The sequence below is a fragment of the Entelurus aequoreus genome, linkage group LG12 (assembly GCF_033978785.1).
Source record: "Entelurus aequoreus isolate RoL-2023_Sb linkage group LG12, RoL_Eaeq_v1.1, whole genome shotgun sequence".
Taxonomy (NCBI): Eukaryota; Metazoa; Chordata; class Actinopteri; order Syngnathiformes; family Syngnathidae; genus Entelurus; species Entelurus aequoreus.
The window spans coordinates 27,219,048-27,243,901 of NC_084742.1; the positions used below are offsets into that span (position 1 = coordinate 27,219,048).

The window sequence follows — 24,854 nt, forward strand, 5'->3', positions numbered from 1 at the left end:
TATTTGGATCTTAGTAAACCAGGCCCTATATGTCTAACACGTTTTAGTCATGACAGTCCAAATATGTTGGCACATACAAGGACAAAGGATTCTTTCTACTGCCTCTCTCATTGTAGTGATTGCCTCATCACACAGCCGCTTGTGCGTTACTGTGCCAGTTAGCTTGTGCACTCCAAGCGTGCTAAATATAGACGCAAAACAGTGATCGCAAATCAATTTTAGCCCTAATAAATCACATTGTTAGTGTTAAATGATTATCATCCATCCGTTTCTACCGCTTGTCCCTTTCTGGGTCGCGGGGTGGGGGTCAGGGTGTTGGAGTCAATGTCAGCTGCACTCGGGCAGAATGCGGCGTACACCCTGGACAAATTGCCACCTCTGCGCAGGACCAACACAGATATATATATATATATATATATATATATATATATATATATATATATATATATATATATATATATATATATATATATATATATATATATATATATATATATATATATATATTTCCATGTATTGGTCCCAGTATTGGGGGCGTTCTGGTGAGCAAAATATTTTCTGCATATACCTGTACATGAAGACAGACACACTAAATGGATTGTGCTCTCTATTTTGCTCAGGGGACAAGCTTAGTAAATTAGCTTCAAATCAATCAATGTTTTGTTTATGTAGCCCTTAATCACAAAAGCCTCAAAGGGCTTCACAAACCACAACAACATCCTGATCTGATCCCACATCCGGACAAGAAAAAAAAAACCCATGGGAACATTGAGAAACCTTTGGAGGGACAGCAGATGTGGGGACCCCAGACCTCTCCACACAGGAGAGGGGGGAGATCAACTGGTCTAAAAAAGGGGTCTATTTAAAAGTTAGGGTGTGTAAATTACTTTTAAGATGGGACTTAAATGTTTCTACTGAGGTAGCATCTCTAACTGTTACCGGTAGGGCATTCCTGTGAACTGGAGTCTGAATAGAAAACTCTCTATCGCTCGCAGACTTTTTTGGGGCTCTGGGAATTACTAATAAGCTGAGTTCTTTGAACGCAGATTTCTGGCCGGGACATATGGTACAATACAATCAGCAAGTTAGGATGGAGATAGACCGTGTAGTATTTTATACGTAAGTAGTAAAACCTTAAAGTCACATCTTAAGTGCACAGGAAGCCAGTGCAGGTTAGCCAGTATAGGCGTAATATGATCAAACTTTCTTGTTCTTGTCAAAAGTCTAGCAGCCGCATTTTGTACCAACTGTAATCATATAATGCTAGACATAGGGAGACTCGAAAATAATAGGTTACAGTAATCGAGACAAGAAGTAACGAATGCATGAATAATGATCTCAGCGTTGGTGGTGGACAAAATGGGACGGATTTTAGCGATATTACGGAGATGAAAGAAGACTGTTTTAATAACACTCTTGATGTGTGACTCAAACGAGAGAGTTGGGTCGAAGATAATACCCAGATTCTTTACAGAGTCGCCTTGTACAATTGTTTGGTTGTCAAATGTTAAGGTGGTATTATTAAATAAGTGTCGGTGTCCAGCAGGACAGATATTTAACATTCCCGTTTTCTTAGCGTTAAAATGCAAAACGTTGCTGGACATCTATAGTTTAGACACGCCACCAGGTGACTACAATCTGGCATGTTGGTCAGCTTTAGGGGCATGTAGAGTTGGGTGTCATCAGCATAACAGTGAAAGCTAACACCGTATTTGCGTATGATGTCAATTAGCGGCAACATATACATGCTGAAGAGTGTAGGGCCAAGAACTGAACCCTGGGGAACTCTGCACGTTACCTTAACATACTCCGAGGGCACATTGTTATGGGAGACACACTGCATCCTGTCACTAAGTTACGAGTTAAACCAAGAAAAGGCTAAGTCTGACATACCAATACCTGTTTAGATATGATTGTTTTAATAGAATGTTGGTATTGACAGTATTGAAAGCAGCGCTAAGATCAAGTAGCAGCAACATGGATGACGCATCAGCATCCATAGTTAGCAATAGATCATTAGTCATTTTTGCGAGGGCTGTCTCAGTACAGTGATTTACCCTGAAACCAGACTGAAAGCGTTCGCAGAGATTGTTAGACAAGTGTTCATTGAGCTGCTGTGCAACAATTGTTTCAAGAATTTTAGAAATAAAGTAGCGGTGCGACACTGGCCGGTAGTTTAGCAGATCGTCTGAATTAGGTCTTTTGTGCTAAGGATAAAAAATGCCTGTTTGGAATGCTAAAGGAACAGTACCAGAGGAAAATAATAAGTTAATAATATTTTGCACTGATGGTCCTAATATTACAAACATCTTGATAAGTATCCCAGGAAGTGGGTTAAGTAAACATAAAGTTAGCTAAAATATTAGTTTTAGCTAAGGTAACAGTGTGTTTTTGAGTTATCAAACTATCACTCCATGCTTGATGGAAAACCTCAAGTTTAGTCGCACGACATTTGCATTTCAGCTTTTGACATGATAGTTTAAAAGCTGTAGTTGCTTCCGCGATAGCTATCAAGTTTGCACTTGTTTTGATACACGCAAACCTTTAGTAGATCAGGCACTAATTTTGCATTTTGTGCTCACGCCAGACTGTGTTTAATCTCCTACCAAAGACGACACATTGATAAATGTTGCCTTTAAACATGCCTAACGTTATCTTTGCTGGTTTGAAAAATTTTTTTAATTTTTTTTTCCCTAAAACTGTGTCACGTCCTCTGAAGCAGTGTTTTTCAACCACTGTGCCGCGGCACACTAGTGTGCAGTGAGATACAGTCTGGTGTGCTGTGGGAGATTATATAATTTCAACTATTTGGGTTAAAATATTTTTTGCAAACAAGTAATTATAGTCTGCAAATGATGTGTCGGTGCTGTCTAGAGCTCGGCAGTGTAACCGTGTAATACTCTTATATAACAGTAGGTGGCAGCCGGTAACTAATTGCTTTGTAGATGTCAGAATCAGTGGGAGGCAGCGTGCAGATAAAAAGGTGTGTAATGCTTAAACCAAAAATAAACAAAAGGTGAGTGCTCCTAAGAAAAGGCATTGAAGCTTAGGGAAGGCTATGCAGAACAAAACTACTTTTTAATAGTTTTACTACTTACGTATACAATACTACACGGTCTAGCTCCAGCCTATCTTGCCAATTGTATTGTACCATATGTACCGGCAAGAAATCTTCGTTAAAAGAACTCCGGCTTATTAGTGATTCCCAGAGCTCAAAAAAAGTCTGTGGGCTTTAGAGCGTTTTCTATTCAGGCTCCAGTACTATAGAATGCCCTCCCGGTAACAGTTAGAGATGCTACCTCAGTAGAAGCATTTGAGTCCCATCTTAAAACTCATTTGTATACGCTAGCCTTTAAATAGACTCCCTTTTTAGACCAGTTGATCTGCCGTTTATTTTCTTTCTCCTCTGCCCCCCTCTCCCCTGTGGAGGGGGAGACACACAGGTCTGGTGGCCATGGATGAAGTGCTGGCTGTCCAGAGTCGGGACCCGGGGTGGACCGCTCGCCTGTGCATCGGTTGGGGACATCTCTGCGCTGCTGACCCGTCTCCGGTCGGGATGGTCTCCTGCTGGCCCCACTATGGACTGGACTCTCACTATTATGTTAGATCCACTATGGACTGGACTTTCACAATATTATGTCAGACCCACTCGACATCCATTGCTTTCGGTCTCCCCTAGAGGGGGGGGGGGGGGTTACCCACATATGCGGTCCTCTCCAAGGTTTCTCATAGTCATTCACATCGACGTCCCACTGGGGTGAGTTTTCCTTGCTCTTATGTGGGCTCCGTACCAAGGATGTCGTTGTGGCTTGTACAGCCCTTTGAGACACTTGTGATTCAGGGCTATATAAATAAATATTGATTGATTGAACTAAAACTGAACTGGCTACAAAGTAAACAAAAACAGAATGCTGGACGACAGCAAAGACTTACTGTAGAGCAAAGACGGCGTCCACAATGTACATCCGAACATGACATGACAATCAACAATGTCCCCACAAAGAAGGATGCAAACAACTGAAATATTCTTGATTGCAAAAACAAAGTAGATGCGGGAAATATCGCTCAAAGGAAGACATGAAATTGCTACAGGAAAATACCAAAAAAAGAGAAAAAGCCACCAAAAGAGGAGCGCAAGACAAGAACTAAAACACTACACACAGGAAAACAGCAAAAAACCTCAAATAAGTCACGGCGTGATGTGACAGGTCATGACAGTATACCTACTTTGAGACAAGAGCTATAGTGATGCATGCTTGGTTATGGTTTAAAGTCATACCCAACAATTGCGACAACGACTTTTTACTGTCAACTGAGTTTTAGTTTTTTAATGATTTCCGCTGGTGGGGTGCCTTCGGATTTTTTCAACGCAAAAAATGTGCCTTGACTCAAAAAAGGTTGAAAAACACTGCTCTAAAGTGTAATCATTACTCCAGTCATTAATGCATGATGGCATCCGAATGTTGGTGGCGCTGTAAGACATCATGACAAAAGTGTACATGTGGCAAAAGAACATGCAGCATCAACGCACCACGATGCGTTCCAAGCCACCCCTCCCCTTTCCAATCCCTCAGCCAATAGCAATGTAGCATTCACTTGAATGGGGATTCGTTGTTTTTTTTTTTCATTAAAAAAGTTCTGAGCGCAGTGTTTACACCTGGGAGCGGACGGGCCATATGAAGTTGTTGCAAATATCGGATTCCTTTGTCCACTTTATGAGAAAGTTAGTAGAGAAGCTCCCATCAAACAATTATGTCCCATTCTGACAGCTTACTGCCAAGTCCATCATGACGCTGGAGAGATTGTCTAATAATAATGTGAGCCTTAACGGCCCCACGCTCCTCATCCACATCTTCCTTACTCCTGCAGTCATCACACTGCAGGACACAACTATCCACTTTCGGATTGTTTGGAGGCTTCTTTAGTTTATTTGACTTATTTTATATAGTTATACATTTATTAATAAACCAGATGAGTTTGTAAACAATCAAAAACAGCTTGAGGCCAATAACAGAAGACAATATTGACCTTGGATGAATTCAATATTGTTTCCCAAATTCACTTTTTTCATTTAAAACATGCCTGCAAGGGATCTTATTTGCAGTCAGATTTAAACTCTGAAAGCATTTGTTGTTGCTGAATGCATGAACGGATAAGCTGACAGGTGGCGTTGGGTTGTATTTGCACATATGCGTGTGTGTGTGTGTGTGTGTAAGTGTGTGTGTGTGTGTGTGTGGCTCCAGTAGAGTAGAGTAGAAAATGGCTTTAACCTTCATGCCTACTTGATAATTACCGCTCCGTAAATGTCACCCCGGCGGCTTCCCCGTTACTCTGCGCTTCTCTCTTGTTTGCCTCCCGCTTACACTCGGTTTCACATGACATGGCCGCCGTCGTCTATTTACCTTTCAGATTTTTTTCTCCTAATTTTACTCGGCTAAGTTGAAGTTTGTTGGTTTTGGCCTCTCTTTCCAGAATGTATTTGACCTTTTTGCCTCAAAAGACTGACTGCATTGGAATAAGTTTTAAATGAACTAATTGTGAAGGACTAACACTAAGAACACATAAAAAACCACCAACATTGTGGCGAACGCAACAGAAAAGGTATCCAGGTCGTCTTCCAGTGTAACGCTTTTAAGTATACTTAACTATGTTCTAGTAACTGGTAATCTAATTTTTTGCTGATTTAATTTTTACAACGCCGTTACCATAACCTTTTAAAGACTCACTCAGAGTCACACAATATTATATTATGCTGTCTGATCTAATGAAACACTTCAATGACAAATATCTGAAGGTTTTCAGAAAAGTTATGCAATAATGACATTCCCTGATAGTAATCTACACTCATTAAAAAGTCATTTGGCTCTCCAAGTACCACCACAATGACCAACAGTAGGCCTAAGTATTAAAAACAAGAGGTTTTATATAACAAGTATATTTAATATGTTCGGCCACTGTAACATTACACACAGTTTGAACAGTAACATTGTGTTTAAATATGAGAAAATAAAAAACTGTACTTTAATCAAGTGATTCTTTGGCGTACCACTACATGGAGCCTGTACACGCACCACAGTTTGAGAATCACTGAGTTAGAAGCATACGCTACTTTGTAGTAGAAATGGCAACAGCGGAGCATGCATGTGCATGTACAAGACAGTCTGCCCCACAACAAGAGGAGGATAATTGAAGGCACTTACTAATTACAACTTTGGACTACAACTGATTACAAATTACATTTGCGGTATAGCTCGGTTGGTAGAGCGGCCGTGCCAGCAACTTGAGGGTTGCAGGTTCGATCCTCGCTTCCGCCATCCTAGTCACTGCTGTTGTGTCCTTGGGCAAGACACTTTACCCACCTGCTCCCAGTGCCACCCACACTGGTTTAAAAATGTAACTTAGATATTGGGTTTCACAATGTAAAGCGCTTTGAGTCACTTGAGAAAAGCGCTATATAAATATAATTCACTTCACATTTACAAAGCTCTTTTTTTCAAATTTTCTAGACTTGGGTGACCCTAAATAGACAAAAACAAGTACCGACAGGAAGGAACAGTTGATTTCACATAATAGGACCTACAGAGAGCATTTAATTATTTGATCATGTATTTATTTCAATATTTAATATTTTATTGTTTAATTAATTTTTGAATTAATTAGTTCATGATGTAATCAATTATTTCATGATTTAATGAATTTTTTGATTCAAGGATTTATATTAATTTATTTTATCTTTCAAACTCACCCGTTAAAGTCAGTGGGTGTGGCTAACACCTGATTGGTTACCACTTCCACTTGTCTGTAGAACTTCGACCAGAGAAGTGGAGGATCACTGTTCGATATCTTGGTCTGAAAGTGCGGAAATAACTCCGACAACATCAATAAATTCCTCTACTTTAACTGCTACATTCTCTGGGCCAGCGGGTGTTTGCTTGCACATACTCCACAAGGTCTAAAGTATCCAGCACCAACTCTCGAAAAAGTACTAGCATATCCTCCTTCGCCGCCGTGTTTTGAAAGACTTCCAAAGCTCTGACCAAAGCAATCATTGGACAAGATTTGTGTTAGCCCCGCACACTGACTTTGACGGGTGGCTATGACAGATAAAATACATTCTTCAAACGCTGACAGACTGGTTCAGAATGTTAGGAATAGGTGAGGTGGATCCCAAGGATGCAGAGACGAATTATGTATACAATTGTTCTTCCTTTTATTAGGCGGAAGCACAAGGTAGCAAAACAAAGGCGATGGTGGAAAACACAAAAAACACACCATGTAAAAAACTACTAAGAGAAAAAACACACAAAACTAAAAGCGCTAGACAAGGCTAGGAAAAATACTTCACGAAAGAAGTTAAAAAGAAAAAACAAAGTACCAAAATAAAAACGCTAGACAAGGCTAGGAAAACATACTTCATGAAAGAAGTAAATAGATTAGGTACAAAATAAAAACGCTAGACAAGGCTAGGAATTATACAGGCCAACCTGAGATCATCAATCAATCAATCAATGTTTATTTATATAGCCCTAAATCACAAGTGTCTCAAAGGGCTGCACAAGCCACAACGACATCCTCGGTACAGAGCCCACATACGGGCAAGGAAAAACTCACCCCAGTGGGACGTCGGTGAATGACTATGAGAAACCTTGGAGAGGACCGCATATGTGGGTAACCCCCCCCCCCCCCCCCCCCCTCTAGGGGAGACCGAAAGCAACGGATGTCGAGTGGGTCTGACATAACATTGTGAAAGTCCAGTCCACAGTGGATCCAACACATCAGCGGGGGTCCAGTCCACAGCGGGGCCAACAGGAAACCATCCCGAGCGGAGACGGGTCAGCAGCGCAGAGATGTCCCCAACCGATGCACAGGCTAGTGGTCCACCCGGGGTCCCGGCTCTGGACAGCCAGCACTTCATCCATGGCCACCGGACCTATGCAACTCCCCCTCGCAAGGGACAGGGGAGAAGAGGAGAGAAGAAAAGAAACGGCAGATCAACTGGTCTAAAAAAGGGGGGGTCTATTTAAAGGCTAGATTATACAAATGAGTTTTAAGATGGGACTTAAATGCTTCTACTGAGGTAGCATCTCTAACTGTTGAGATGAATGGTACACGATGAACTAGTGAGTTCTCTTGGCACGACCAACAGGTTGCAAGCAATGACAAAGTTCCGGCGCTCACAGGCCGTCAGCAGCCAGTTAAAATAGGCTGCTACTAATCAATGTCAGGTGTGTGCTGCTGCCTTGCGTCAGCTGCACTCCACACTGTGGACGAGAGAGAGAGTGAACATGGTGCAGACAATAGAAATGAGCAAGGACATTTCAGATTACCACACAGAAATGATTAAACAAATCATGAATTAATTAAAAATGAACTAATTAACTAAATCATGACATAGTTAATTCAATAATTAAAAACATGATGGCCTAGTGGTTAGAGTGTCCGCCCTGAGATTGGTAGGTCGTGAGTTCAAACCCCGGCCGAGTCATACCAAAGACTATGAAAATGGGACCCATTACCTCCCTGCTTGGCACTCAGCATCAAGGGTTGGAATTGGGGGTTAAATCACCAAAAATGATTCCCGGGCGTGGTCACCGCTGCTGCTCACTGCTCCCCTCACCTCCCAGGGGGTGAGGGTCGTGGGTCAAATGCAGAGGATAATCTCACCACACCTTGTGTGTGTGTGACTATCATTGGTACCTTAACTTTAACTTAATAATGAATTATATGATTACCGGTAGATAATTACATTTGTTTTATATTATCCGTCCCTCGTTTATCGCTGTTAATTGGTTCCGGACAAGGCCGCGATAAATTTATATCCTCAAGGTTAAGTTTTATGTCCCTTTGATTTTCCATTGAAATCTTGCCTCAAACATATCATATTCAATTCTTGCTAATAATTCTTGTACATTCTTTGCATCAATGTGTGAAGGTGTCCAATTGGAGGGTGTTGGCGTGCTGTTTCAAGGTTTTCTCCACGTTCAAATAAAAGAATTGGGGAAAGTTGGAAAGAAAGAAAAGAATGCACAACCCTTGTGTTCCTGACATCGACAGTTGTGTGGTTTGGGGGAGGGGTCTCCGTTTAAGCTGACCAAGCTCAAATTGTGTCAGCTCCTTTGATTGGGAACATAATCACGCAGCATTCTTTTTTAAAGCCGGGCTTGATTCCCACTGCATGCCGTCTCAGGTCGCTTGTTGTAAAAATGATGTCAATCAGACGCCATCAGGTGCTCCTCTTGTCAACTTGTCAGTGATGGCCGCTTGATTAAAGCACTCCCCCTCCCACCAGACTCCATTTCCTACTTTTTGATAGACAGCTTACTGTACTGAACTCGCTTTTATTGATTGTTTTATTTTGGTGCAGCAGGTGACAGGTTTCTTTTTTTTCTTTGAACCTTAGCTCAAGGATGGTGGCGTAAATTATTTTGGATGATGCTTCCTTTACATCTTCTTGGCTTTTCAAACCTGGGTTTATCCGTGATCGGCACATTCTTTTTATAAAGGCTATTTTGAAATAGGTAGTAATTATAACTACAAACACCCTCTATTTATCGGTGAAATGGTAAGTCATAATGACCTTGGTTTTAAGGTTATAATTAGAACTATTAAATAATAATAAAATATTTATACCGAATTATATACACTATATTGCCAAAAGTATTTGGCCACCCATCCAAATGATCAGAATCAGGTGTCCTAATCACTTGGTCCGGCCACAGGTGTATAAAATCAAGCACTTAGGCATGGAGACTGTTTCTACAAACATTTGTGAAAGAATGGGCCGCTCTCAGGAGCTCAGTGATTTCCAGCGTGGAACTGTCATGGAATGCCACCTGTGCAACAAATCCAGTCGTGAATTTTCCTCGCTCCTAAATATTCCAAAGTCAACTGTCGGCTTTATTATAAGAAAATGGAAGAGTTTAGGAACAACAGCAACTCAGCCACGAAGTGGTAGGCCACGTAAACTGACAGAGAGGGGTCAGCGGAGGAATTATGGTGTGGGGTTGTTTTCCAGGAGTTGGGCTTGGCCCCTTAGTTCCAGTGAAAGGAACTTGGAATGCTCCAAGATACCAAAACATTTTGGACAATTCCATGCTCCCAACCTTGTGGGAACAGTTTCTCTCCCAACATGACTGTGCACCATTAATTGATTAACGTGGACCCCGACTTAAACAAGTTGAAAAACTTATTCGGGTGTTACCATTTAGTGGTCAATTGTACGGAATATGTACTGTACTGTGCAATCTACTAATAAAAGTTTCAATCTGAACCCGATAGAACACTTCTGGGGTGAATTACAACGGAGACTGAGAGTCAGGCCTTCTCGACCAACATCAGTGTGTGACCTCACCAATGCACTTTTGGAAGAATGCTCGAAAATTCCTATAAACACACTCCGCAACCTTGTGGACAGCCTTCCCAGAAGAGTTGAAGCTGTAATAGCTGCAAAAGGTGGACCGACATCATATTGAACCCTACGGGTTAGGAATGGGATGGCACTTCCAGTTCATATGTGAGTCAAGGCAGGTGGCCAAATTTGGCAATATATTATAGCTGTTAATAATAATTATATCACTATATGAGTGCCTAAATATATCTTTCTCTCCCCTCCCCAATTTCCGAAAAGCAGCCAGTGGGCGGACGTCACAAAAACACCACTTTTTTTTGTGTTTGTTACTTGTGCTCCTCAATCAGCTGCTTGTGTTACGTAATTGCGGACAGGCTCTGTGAATCAATTTGAAACACCCACGGCGCCGCACAAAAATCAAAAGTGGCCCCCTTTTTGTCTGTGAACATTCTTAACATGCTTGTTACCATTACAGGCGTATTGTCTCACAGTGCGGCCGTGTAATTGAGGTCTTCTTTGTGTGGATCGAAAAAGATTTAATTGACCGTTGATTTGGTGTGTGGCTTTTTTTCAAACATTTAAGTGTGTGTGTGGGGGGTGGGGTGGGGGGGGGGGGGTGTTTTAGAAACAGGACCCCATCGATACTCTTATTCTTTTTTAACTATTACTGTTTTTATTGACAACGTAAAAGGGGGAGTCTTGTTCTTCAAGCCCACCAAGTGAGCCAATGAAGATGAAGACACAGCAATCAGGGTTTGGAATTGCGGGAGGGGCTTGTTTGTTCTGCAGGAGGCGATGACTTCATCAGCTTTTTTGATCTTGTGTCTTTTCTTGTGATGAATGTGTCTGTGATGCATTTTGTTTTTGTCCTCTTTTTAAACAACAACCTCACACACACATACACGAAACACTGCTTTGTCCTTTTTGCTCTTGCTTCTTCTTTTCTTATTTTTTTTTTTACTATTCTTTTTTTGTCTTTTCTTTTTTTAAAGAAAAAAAACACGTTTTTGCCAGTAATCTTTTTTGAATTTTGTCTTTTCTCTTTTTCCCCCCCTTTTTTTCTGAACCCTAGGTCCGCTCACAAAAAAACATGATGAATCTTCAGCCAACAAGCCTCGAGATGAAGGTATTTTTGATGCATGTTTTGCCTTTTTTCTTGTTTCCCAGTCTTTTTTGGGGGTGTGTATGCCGAGTGAAAACACACACGCACACATGCACACTCACATCCCAAAGTTCTGCACACACATGTTGAATATGTATAAACATGTATGTGATGACTTGCTTGAGATGATTCCACCTGGCTAACGCTTCATCGTGTGTGTCTTCATCACGGTTGCCTAGGCGACCCTGAACGCATCGTGCCAGCTCTGTCCTCAAAATTGTGTCCTAAAATGTAAATGAGGCCGTGCGCACAATGAGGTGGCTCATGATGAGGCCTCAATAATCCCCTGGCTCAAAGGTGAAGTTGTTATGCCCACAAATATACAGACAGCCAATCACACCACATCAAGAAGGTGGGTTGTGAGGGGGGGGTGGGGTTTGTGTCGGGTCATCCAAGGACACTTGTGGCCCACGTTGGAGGATGTTGCCACTTTATCTCCTCGCTGCAGTAGAGGTGATTTTATCATCACTCTTGTTTCTTGGAGGGGGACACTATTATTTTTCTTCCCATGTTATTTTTGTTTTCATTTGATTTATTTTGTTTCCCTCCTTCACCGTGCTCTTCAATGGACGTCATATGTCATGTTATTCTTTACTTTATTTGGAGCAAGTTGAACAGAGCTACATTGTTAACATTTGCAACACGTCCGTAAAGAGGAAGAAACTCATCTTATTTTGGTAACACTTTATGATAAATATACACTATTTAGTATTATCAAATCATTAGTTAATACCAAAATCATAATTTATCAAGCATATTTCAGACATGAATACTCATTAGTATGCAGTTTATAAACAGTCATAAATGTTTTACCCATTATTAATAAAATCATGTATAAAAAAGCTTAATGGTTGCATTTATTTTACCAACCGAGCGGTATAGCTCGGTTGGTAGTGTGGCCGTGCCAGCAACTTGAGGGTTCCAGGTTCGATCCCCGCTTCTGCAATCCTAGTCACTGCCGTTGTGTCCATGTGCAAGACACTTTACCCACCTGCTCCCAGTGCCACCCACACTGGTTTAAAAATGTAACTTAGATATTGGGTTTCACAATGTAAAGCGCTTTGAGTCACTAGAGAAAAGCGCTATATAAATATATAATTCATTCAATTCCTTTTTAGACTTTAAACATATTTGAGTCAGCTTGTCTACAAAATTACATAATTTACAAACCAGTTATTTAGCTGTTGTCACTGGTTTGTTGGATCATTTAGAAAATGTGTGTAAATAAGACTCTCTAAACATGTATACACTACCGTTCAAAAGTTTGGGGTCACCCAAACAATTTTGTTGAATAGCCTTCATTTCTAATAACAAGAATAGACTGTCGAGTTTCAGAGGAAAGTTCTCTTTTTCTGGCCATTTTGAGCGTTTAATTGACCCCACAAATGTGATGCTCCAGAAACTCAATCTGCTCAAAGGAAGGTCAGTTTTGTAGCTTCTGTAACGAGCTAAACTGTTTTCAGATGTGTGAACATGATTGCACAAGAGTTTTCTAATCATCAATTAGCCTTCTGAGCCAATGAGCAAACACATTGTACCATTAGAACAGTGGAGTGATAGTTGCTGGAAATGGGCCTCTATACACCTATGTAGATATTGCACCAAAAACCAGACATTTGCAGCTAGAATAGTCGTTTACCACATTAGCAATGTATAGAGTGTATTTCTTTAAAGTTAAGACTAATTTAAAGTTATCCTCATTGAAAAGTACAGTGCTTTTCCTTCAAAAATAAGGACATTTCAATGTGACCCCAAACTTTTGAACGGTAGTGTATATGCACTCACACACACGGTATTATGATATAAACTGCATACTAATTAGCATTCATGTCATAAAATTTGCTTTATAAATTGTGAACCCGGTATTTACTGTTGCTTTATTTATATTGTTTTATTTATATCTATTTATTATAGTGTTGTCCTAATTTAATCTGCCGTAATGAACTGAAAAGTATGTTGAATTATTAAGTAGATTAAGTACTTGTACAAATATTAAGTCATTTGTGTGCAATATGTATCACGAACAAGTTGTAAAATAAATTTAAAAAAGTGTGTTAAAATCACAAAAACCAATTAAATAGTGAGAGGGAAAAGTCAACATTAATAGTATGTATTCCAAATAAAATTGAATAACTAATTGTAAAAATAATTAAATAGTGTAAAATATCCTTAAACATCTTGAGAAAAACAAACGTATTTACATAGTTACTTACTGCCCCTGCCCCATGTGCCACCATTGGCATGTGGAGCAGCAAAAAAAGTCCTCCACTTCTGTCGGCCCTGGGCCAGTTTCTGAATAGTATCCCGTGTGTGATTTAGGTCCTTCAATTCTCTCTCTACTGTTCTGCGCCAGGAGTTCATGGGTCGTCCCCTCTTTCTCCTTCCTTCAGGTGTCCAGTGAAGAGCTACACGGGTGATATTCAGAGCATCCATTCTGAGAATATTCCCAATCCATTTCCATCTTCTTGTCAGGACAATGGTTCCCATGTCCTCTTGTTTACATCAAGTATTTATTTGTAATTTTGCAAGGCCAGAAAATTTGAAGGATCTCTCTGGAGATCTTTGTATGGAAGACTGACAGTTTATTGAGGTCTTTCTCTGTCAGTCTACAGCACTGTGATCCATATAACAAGGTGGAGAGGACAGAGCTCTGGTATAGTCTGAGCTTTGTTCTTGTGCTATACAGTTGCGATCTCCATACATTGTTCAACATTTTGAAGGATATTTTGGCTTTGTGTTTGCATTTTCTAATGTCGTTTTCTGCTCCCCCATCACATCTGACAATGCTGCCAAGGTACTTGAATTCTTCTGTAGTTGAGACATATTTTCCATTTACTTGTAGTGGCAATAAATTTAAGTTATTTAAAGTAATTTCTTCTGTTTTGCCTTCATTGATCTTGAGTCTAACGTTGTTGTGCAAACTCACACAGGCGTGAGACATCGTTGCTTGTATTTGCTGGGGTGTATGTGAGAATAATGCAAGACCATCCGCAAAATCGAGGTATTCCAACATGGAGAAAATGTTCTTCTCGTTACCCAGTCAATGGTGATTATGAAGAGAAGCGCAGCCATGACACATTTCTGCCTAACTCCTGACTTAACTTCAAACTGTATACTACTATTTCCCACACTGTATGAAAAGTTAGGGTAAAATCTCTTTATAAATGGTATCCTGTAAGATCAAAAAATTTGCCACAAACTGTTGAACGCCTTCCCAAAATCAACACATTTTATATAAATCTGTCCCTGCCATTTTGTGCACCGCTCTATGATCCGCTCTATGATATTGCCTAGTGCAAATCTTTGGTCCATGCAACCCCTTCCTGTGCAAAACCATGCTTGTTTCTCTCTGAGCGTTTGGTCCTCTGCCTTTGTCATATGCAATGACTATGATCTTCGAATAAATCTTGCTTGGAATCGAAAGGAGAGTGATACCACACTGTCATACAATTTCTGAGGTTTCCTTTTTTGGGGATTTTGACGATGATCCCGTCAGACCAGTCATCTGGAATTTGTTTTTTCTCCCAAATTGCTATAAAAATTTGCACAATAAACTCTGCAGCAGCATTTGGTTCTACTTTAAACAGTTCTGCAATAAGGTTATTGTGTCCAGGTAATTTGCAGTTTCTTAAAGTCTTAACCCAGAAATATGTTCATCTTTGGATGGACGGTCAATGCTTATGTCGAGATCCTCTTCTGCTTCTGAATGGCTGCATTTGTTAGCGGTATTGGTCTATGTCAGGGGTCGGCAACCTTTACCACTCAAAGAGACATTTTGGAAAGTTTCACAAATTAAAGAAAACAATGGGAGCCACAAAAAAATGTTGAAAATTTAAAATGAAAAACACCGCATACAAAGTTTAAATTGCTTTGCGCTATGTTAACCAGGGGTCTCTGACACACGCACCGGCACGCATTTTAATAAGGAAATTTAATGTTAGTGCGGCCCGCGACTTTTAATTGAATGGCGCTTGATAGCGTCTTTCTTGCCAACCCTCTCAATTTCCCGGAAGACTCCCAAATTTCAGGACGTGCTGGCACTGCTTTTAGCGCCCTCTACAGCCTGCCCAAACAGCGTACCTGCTTGGCCACATGTTGAATGCAGCTTTTGCTTGTTCACGTAAGTGCCAGTAAGGCATACTTGTTCAACAGCCACACAGCTTACACTGACGGTAGTCGTACAAAAACAACTTTAACACTGTTACGTTACAAATATGCGCCACACTTTGAACCCACACCAAAAAAGAATGACAAACACATTTCTGGAGAACATCTGCACTGTAACACAACATAAACACAACACAACAAATACCCAGAATCCCATGCAGCCCTAACTCTTCCGCTCAACCGACGCACGGAGAGGGGGAGGGGTTGATGTGTGGGGGGGTTTGGTGGTAGCGGGCGTGTATAATGTAGACCGGAAGAGTTAGGGCTGCATGGGATTCTGGGTATTTGTTGTGTTGTGTTACGGTGCGGATGTTCTCCTGAAATGTTTTTGTCATTCTTTTTTGGTGTGGGTTCACTGTGTGGCGCATATTTGTAACGTAAAAGTGTTAAAGTTGTTTTATACGACCACCGTCAGTGTAAGCTGTGTGGCTGTTGAGCAAGTATGCCTTGCTGTCGCCTACGTGTGGAAGTAAAAGCAACATATAACATGTGGCACGCTGTTTGTAAATGCCATAGAGGACAATTAATGCAGTGCCATTAGGGCACGCCCTTGATTAAGTAATTAGAGTGAAAATAGGATAATATTTGCCCTGGGAGATTTCTAGGAGAGGCAGTCTCCTGGGAAAATCGGGGGGCTCGTTAAGTATACTGGGAAAACCGGGAGGGTTGGCAAGTATGCAGCTGAGCCGCATCAGAGTGGTCAAAGAGCCGCATGCGACTCCGGAGCCGCGGGTTGCCGACCCCTGGTCTATGTAGTACTTCATTAGGCATCTCTGTCTGTATCTGTTTTAAGAATCTGGCCATGTTTGTTAGGATTTGTGCATCTGGTGTTCCTCTAAACTCCCCACTGATTATTTTGGTGAGCTTGAACACTTTCTCTTTTTATCTTTTCTTTGCTGCATCTTCTGCTTGAGCTGCGAGACCATTAAAGTATTTCCTTTAATTTGTTCTTCCCTTTTTCTTTACTGACTTGTTCACTTCTTGGTACCAGCGGTTGTAATTCTGTTTTAATCTTTCAGACTCTGAGTTAATGACAAGTTTATTCATCTCTTTTTGCTTCTTGATGGTGTCCCATGTGTCTGCTAATATGCATTCCTTACTTTGTAACCCAGGCATGCTTCAATTGTCTGAATGAATGTGGTCTTGGTTCTGTCCCACATATCATTGATTTCTTGAGATTCATCAATATCTGCTAAGGCTTCAAACCTGTTCTTCAGTTGCAGCAAAAAAACAAGTTCTAACCTTGGGGTCTTTTAGTTTTGCAACATCAAACTGTCTCCTTCCGTTTTTCTTGATGCCTGCTTTCCTTAACTTCACTCTAACTGATGGTATGACTCGATAGTGTTTGCTGCTGGCATCAGCCCCCTTCATCACTTTGACGTCAAGGAGGAACCGTCTCCAGGTACCGTTTATTATGATGTGGTCAATCTGGTTTTTGCTATGTCATTTGTTGAAATCCAAGTTAGTTTATGGATGTTTTTATGTGGGAAAAGTGTCCTTCCGATGATCAAATCATGGGCAGCACAAAGGTCACTCAGCCTTTCACCATCGCCATTTATGGTTCCTCAGACATTTTTTCTCTTCACTCTCACACTGTCTGTGTTTTCATTTTCTACTTTTGCATTCAAGTCTCCCGTTGCAATTTTCATGTCATGTCCCGGAATTTCACTTAGTTCAGCTTGTACCATATCGTAGAAGTCATCTTTTTTGAGTTCATCACTGTCAGTTGTCAGAGCATAACATTGGAAAATGGTGGTGGTTATTTGTTTTCCTTTCAGCCTGAATTTGATCAGCCTCATGTTGATAGGTTTCCATTCCATTAAGCTTTTTTCAACTTATTTCCTTAATATGATTGCAACTTACAATTACAAGACAGTCCCTCCAGTGTTGGTGATGATCTCTCCGGATCCTGTCCATCTACATTTGCCTATTCCGAGGACATCTATCTGATAATGTCTCATTTGTGATGTAAGGTGTGCTAGCTTCCCAGTTTCATACATTGTCATCTTAGTCCTACGTTTGGTATTTAGGATTTCCGAATTCCTGTAAGTGGCTTCCTTCCGGTTTTCACCACTGCCATTCGTAGATGCTTTTACTGATGACTTTGGAAGCCCATCACGCCAAAAAGTTTTTGTTATATTTGTTGTTGTTTCTGTAACATATTGCTTTTTACGGGACAGGGTTGTTAGTCCTCTGCTCCACTCCCAAACTGGATGACCAATGGATAAATCTTAGTCGGGACCCTTACCTTTGACCTGTCTGGCTTGGGTAACCCTAACAGGAGCCGAAGCTTACACCAGCATAGCTCTTTGTATCACTGAGACACGGAAGCTCCTCAACCACGACGAGGTTATTATCCTCCGAGGGGATTATGGATACACCTGCTTCTAAAATGCTCATAAAAAGTGGTACATGTCTGCTGCTTGTTTGATAGCAAAACGCCACAGTTAGAAATCTGATAAAATGAAAGTGCGGTAAATGATCGAGTGTCTCCATTGTGAAAGCTGCGTAGTGCACCATTTATCAATAGCACATGTGATGAAACTACCTCCAGTTTTCTGTAGGTGACACCATCCACATTTTTGGGCTAAAAGTGGGCATTCCAAAATGTGCTGAAACTCGTTAGAAAACAAGCCTAAAATCACTACAGTGTCAATTTTGGGGGGAATTTTAGCTGTAGACATCATTTTTAGATACACAATTACAAAATAAGTGCCAACATTATCAGCATTAGAAGTATGTATATGTGTATGTATTAGGGCTGGGCGATATGGCCTTTTTTCAATATCTCGATATTTTTAGGCCATATCGCGATACACGACATATATCTCGATATTTTGCCTTGTGTATATATATATATATATATATATATATATATATATATATATATATATATATATATATATATATATATATATATATATATATATATATATATATATATATATATATATATATGTATATATATATATATATATATATATATATATATATATATATATATATATATATATATATATATGTGTGTGTGTGTGTGTGTGTGTGTGTGTGTGTGTATATATATATATATATAAATATATATTTATATTTATATATATATATGTGTATATATATATATACATATATGCACATATATATATCTATATATATAGATATATATATATGAATGTATATATATATATAGTTATAGATATATATGGGACGGCGTGGCGAAGTTGGTAGGGTGGCCGTGCCAGCAATCGGACGGTTGCTGGTTACTGGGGTTCAATCCCCACCTTCTACCATCCTAGTCACGTCCGTTGTGTCCTTGGGCAAGACACTTCACCCTTGCTCCTGATGGCTGCTGGTTAGTGCCTTGCATGGCAGCTACCGCCATCAGTGTGTGAATGTGTGTGTGAATGGGTGAATGTGGAAATAGTGTCAAAGCGCTTTGAGTACCTTGAAGGTAGAAAAGCGCTATACAAGTATAACCCATTTATATGTATGTATATATGTATATACTGTATGTATATATATGTATACATATGTATGTATATATATGTATATATATATGTATGTATATATCCATCCATCCATTTTCTACCCCTTGTCCCTTTTATATGTACGTATGTACTGTATATATATATGTGTATACATATGTATGTATATATATGTATGTGTATCTAGATATAAATGTGTATATATATATATATATATTCTTATTTTTGCTGATTCCTAAAGAATTCGGGATTAAATGACCAAATCCATATTGTCATCTTTTTGCATAAATTTTACAAAAGGGTTGGCTAAACTTTTTCCATCAGTAGCCCATAAAGAAAAATGTAAGAATCGGGCAGCCATTCTAATCTTCTTTTGCTTTTATTTCTATGCTAAAACTAATTCGATGTCGGTCAAAATATGCAAAAGTATGCTAAAAATCAAACCATAATAATAGAAATATGAGAAAACAGCCTACCGCTCAGCTTTGTGTTTTTGGTGATGAAGCAACATTTGTGGTAACCTTTCATTTAATTTGATTTAACGTTGTTTACAGCGTGACCCAAATGTTCCTTCATAATGTATATATATTTTTGGAAATATGCTGTGGGCCAATACTAATTATAATGGTATCCTGTATAAACTGGACGTAATTGTTTCTCCTCGATTGTTCAGAATTAATGGGCAACTTTATAAAAAATAGCAGCCAACAACAGGGGTCAAGGGTTATCAGGCCGATCTATGTTGTCAGACATTGATGGCGTACTGCAGGTGTGCACCAGACAACATGACATTTGAGCTGATTTGTTACAGAAAAGTCACATGTGTCAGCCATGTCAGCATAGTACCTTTCATGTCATGTTGCCACGGCGACCTTGCATCGCCTACCTTTGCTTTTTCAGCCAATCGTACCTGACTGTGGCCTTATACGAGTCAACTTATTGAGATGTACCAACAACATGAACGATAAAAAAAAACATCCTGCAGGCACAAATAATGACAGCGCAGTGAACTGTGAGAGGCTAGCATTTAGGAATTAATTAAAGTCCAGACACTAATGACCTACTCCATCTGGTAATCTGCAAACTGTCAACTTTAGACTCCCCGGGGTATAGATACCAACAACACACACATAATAAGGAGCAAAGGCAGAGGGAGGGAAATGAACGTCTCTAACATTCATTTGTTTTGCTTTTAATATTGTAAACGAGTTTCCTTCACTGGGTGATTATCTCAATCCAAGCCCCCCCACCCCTCAGGCAGTAAATCATGTGACACTTCCAAAGGGGGCTTTGGATTTCTCCAATAATGACTGGCACTGATAAAAATATGAAGCATCCAGCTGGGTTTTAATTACAGTGTGATATTGAGAGTCATTAATCAAACGCGGCAGTTTGAGATTTCGCAAAGACATAACTCCATTTCTAATAAAAATACAGGCGTTTTTTGTGTTACGTATGACATTTAATGGTTTTGATACACTCCCATAAATTATTGATACTGCTCTAAAAGAAAAAAAAGTTACGTGGAAGGAAAACGTTGCTTTCAGCAAACTTATTTCCAGTTTTTATGTATCATTTTATTTTTGTTTTTTTCATTTATTTATTTATTTCAGGCAATCACATAAAAAAGTACAAAGTTGACAACACATAATAATATAAATTAATATAGTGCAAAAGGTAATGTATAGTATGTAATGCATGATTGTCCAGTTTTGCCTGAAAGGGAGTGGGAAGAAGATATCTTATTTAATCCCACCCCCAGTTCCCCATTCAGTGATTATTCACATGAGTTTCACTGTTACTTTGTTCAAGGATTATAATACAGATGTTGTATCATAGTGGCATTACCACAGGTAACAATAATTATTACACTGTAACAATAATTTGTATCAACAATGTAGGAATAATGAATATACCAACAATGGTAATAGACAAAATGCCAACAATGGTAATAGACAACATAGCAACAATGGTAATAGACAACATAGCAATAATGGTAATAGACAACATAGCAATAATGGTAAGGAAACATTGAGCACATGTTAACACTTTGAGACAGAGTACAACAGCAGGTCAAATTAAAGACCCTCATCTCTATATTTGAACCAGACCCCATGTTTGTATAATAGTTTAAATCGATTAATAGTTTGGCATTGCTTGTGTTGTAAGTCCAGTTTGTTCCATAGTTTTACTCCGCATACAGACACACAAAAACGTTTACGAGTGGTTTGAGCTCTCGGCAATAAGAAATATCCAAAGCCTCTCAAATTATGAGCCTGCACTCGTTTTATAAAAAAACTTTGTAGATTATTAATGTATTATATTTAACAAGGTCATCAAATTTGAGCAACTTTGATTGCATAAACAGATTATGAGTATGTTCTAAATAACCAACGTTGTGAATGATCCGCACTGGTCTTTTCTGTAATATGATCAGAGGATGAATTGTGTTGTGGTAAGTATTCCCTCCATACTTCAACACAGCTGGTAAGGTATGGGAGTACCAAGGTGCAGTATAGAGTACGGAGTGCATTTTCATTGAGGTATAGTTTTGCTTTGTTTATAATTGAGAGGCTTTTGGAGATTTTTGTTTTAATGTGTCTGACATGAGGTTTCCATGATAGTTTACTATCAATTATTACTCCCAAAAATGTATTCTCATTTACGATTATGTATCAAGAGTGAAGCAGATTTTCTGAAGGCAGCATGTCAAAGAAAAAGAAAGTAAAAGTGAAAAAGTGTTGTGAAATTAAACCTCGCCATAATGTAGACTGAGGACCTCCTGTAATAATATTACATTGAGTTGTTCCTCATAATCCCTTGTTTGATAAAAAAAAAAAAAAAAAAGGTTTCATCTTTTTGCATATAATCCGTATGGAGATGAGAAACTTCATTTCCTGTAAGATGTACTGCAAATCCCAAGCAAATCTTGATGTCATATTCAGCAAAAAATAAAACAAGAATACAGACAAGTAGTTTATATGTTTGGATAAACATGAATGGAAGGATGGAAAAAAAATGCTCAGAACAAATCCAAACAGGAAGTTCAGCAGCGTGACAAAGGAATAAAAGCATGAAGAGAGGGAGGACGGATTGACGGCACTGTCAGAGCTGATTTATTTCAATATCACCGCTCCTCTCACCGTAGATGGAGGGCCGTTGTTTCCTCCTCCTCGCATCCGCCTCCTCAGCGCTCAGCCCACAGAGTGTCAAGGTTGTGTCAATATGGCCACCATTGTGTGTTGACAGGTAGCATTCCTTCCTAATTAAAAGCTTTTGGCGGGATAGAGACGACGAAGATGAGTGCTTGGAAGTGCATGGAAAAATTTAATTTTAGAAATGGTTAAATAAATCTTCATCACGAGCTGATGTGACCTAATAATTTGGGGTGTAACGGTGCGTTTTAAAGTCAAGGATTGGTTCATTTTGGGTACTGTAAGGGTACGTAATTCTTCAGTATATCTAATTATCCAACAACAACAAAAATATATAAATATATGCGTAAATACATAACATCATACACTAGTCTTTTTGCTAATTGTTAAGGAATTGATGAAAATGTTTTGAAATATTTCACTCTATGTGTAGTCATGACTAGTAAGGGTTGCCGCTTGTGGCAGTGTGTAGAGAATCACTGCTATAAAGTATGACAAATAGAACAGTTTTTCAACAGTAGCTCGGGGTAGTAGAATGCAGAGGTGTGCCGTCAGGGCCAGCAAGGCCTTCTCTGCTGGCCTAACATAACCAGGAATCATGGTCATAATTAAAGATACAATAATTTTTTAAATTTACTTTCCCTAAATATCTAAAAGTATTCATATTCTCTTCATGTCATATTATGCTTGTTCCAGTGTTGTTGTTTTTAGTTTTAGTTTGTATCCAATCAGAATTCAGCTAGCTTATGTTGCCATGCTGTACCAAATCTGCCCAATGCCTTCAGATTCAACAATGCGGGTGTCCGTGCACTGTACGTGAACGGGGACATACAGTTGACAGACAGTTGCAATAGCCAATCAGATCACGAGTTGTTGTCAGTAAGGCCTTCTAGATGCCTAAGGTTGAACGTGATATTTACGCGTCCTGTGATTGAATACTCATTGGGACCGTTAGCGGATGAATTTGAGAACACATAGAGTTGACAGGCTACTGTCAACAACTGTCTATCTAAGTAGCTTGATGTTAACGAGACTGTGATTGGATACTCACTTGTCATTCCAAAGTGAGTATCCATTTACAAGTTTCAATTTAGTGGGAATGCGCCAGAAAATAACCCGTTGATGTGTTTCATTACAGAGTAGGGGGTAAATGTGTTTCTGTATAGTATTTCTCCAGCAATGGTCATGTGGTGACATCAATTATGGTATTTTGAGAGGTAATCATTGATGTCGGACATCACTGAAGGCCTAGGTGGGAAACGCTCGGCCTGCCACTGGTAGAACGTAACCCCTGCAAATAGCTGTAAAAGTTAATGTTTTATTTTTATGAAAATGCAAACATGTAGACAGAAATGGTTTGAACACTGTGAATGATTATTAGATTTTTAGTCAATGCAATGATGCAGTGAGAATGGCGGCACACTGCTTTCGTCTAATCCAGTAATTCTCAAACTTTTTTCACCAAGTACCACCTCAGAAAACACTTGGATCTCCAAGTACCACCAGAATGACCAACATTAAAATACACTAGAGTAGTAGGTCTACGTATTTAATAAAACAAGGCAGAGGTTTTATTTAACAAGTGTATTTAATATTTTTGGCCACCGTAACATTACACACAGTTTGAACAGTACCATAGGAAAATAAAACCCTGTACTTTAATCAAGTGATTATTTGGCGTACCACTACATAGAGCCTGTGTACCTCTAGCGGTACGTGTACCACAGTTTGAGAATCCCTGCTCGAATCCAATTGTCTTTGGATGTTCGCGTATTTCACTGGGAAGGTGAAGTGTATCCAAACAGGGAAAAGAGTTTTCAAACTCTGGTTTGTCCTTGGCAATAGTGTCAGCCGAAATGCTGAACAGCACTGTATTTGTTTACTGAGTAGATGCGAGACTACCAGCAGTTACGCTTCTTGTTCATCACGTGTGTAGGAACATTCTGAATGCTTTTGTACTGTATACTAATGTGCTGTACCCAAAACTCCAATTGTGAATACATGCACATGTGCAGTTACAACCCTTTAATCATCACCTACAGTTGTTCTTTACTGAAAATAACACAATAGTTTGATGATGATGATGATGATGATGATGATGATTAAGGCAGTGTTCTTTCAACCACTATGCCGCGGCACACTAGTATGCCGTGAAATACAGTCTGGTGTGCCGTGGGAGATTATCTAATTTCACCTATTTGGGTTAAAATTAAATCAATTAAAATATTTTTTGCAAACCTGTAATTATAGTCTGCAAATGATATGTTGTTGTTAAGTGTCGGTGCTGTCTAGAGCTCGTCAGAGTAACCATGTTATACCATACCATATCAGTAGGTGGCAGCCGTAGCTAATTGCTTTGTAGATGTCAGAAACAGCGGGAGGCAGTGTGCAGGTAAAAATTTGTCTAATGCTTAAAGCAAAAATAAACAAAAGGTGAGTGCCCTTAAGAAAAGGCATTGAAGCTTAGGGAAGGCTATGCAGAATGAAACTGAAACTGAACTAGCTACAAAATAAACAAAAACAGAATGCTGGACAACAGCAAA

The 24,854-nt window shown here is 39.5% G+C and overlaps 1 protein-coding gene across 3 annotated transcripts in view; it reads left to right on the forward strand.

Moving 5' to 3' along the window:
• The window catches only part of nlgn2a (neuroligin 2a), a 244,268-nt gene that overhangs the window by 106,492 nt on the left and 112,922 nt on the right, over positions 1-24,854 (forward strand). For 2 of the 3 annotated variants that reach the window (XM_062065372.1, XM_062065374.1), the window contains one exon: positions 11,421-11,474. The exons of the other annotated variant lie outside the window; for it this stretch is intronic. In XM_062065372.1, the coding sequence (XP_061921356.1) occupies positions 11,421-11,474 (54 nt within the window). The remainder of the gene's footprint in view (positions 1-11,420; positions 11,475-24,854) is intronic. 3 annotated transcript variants of the gene reach the window in all.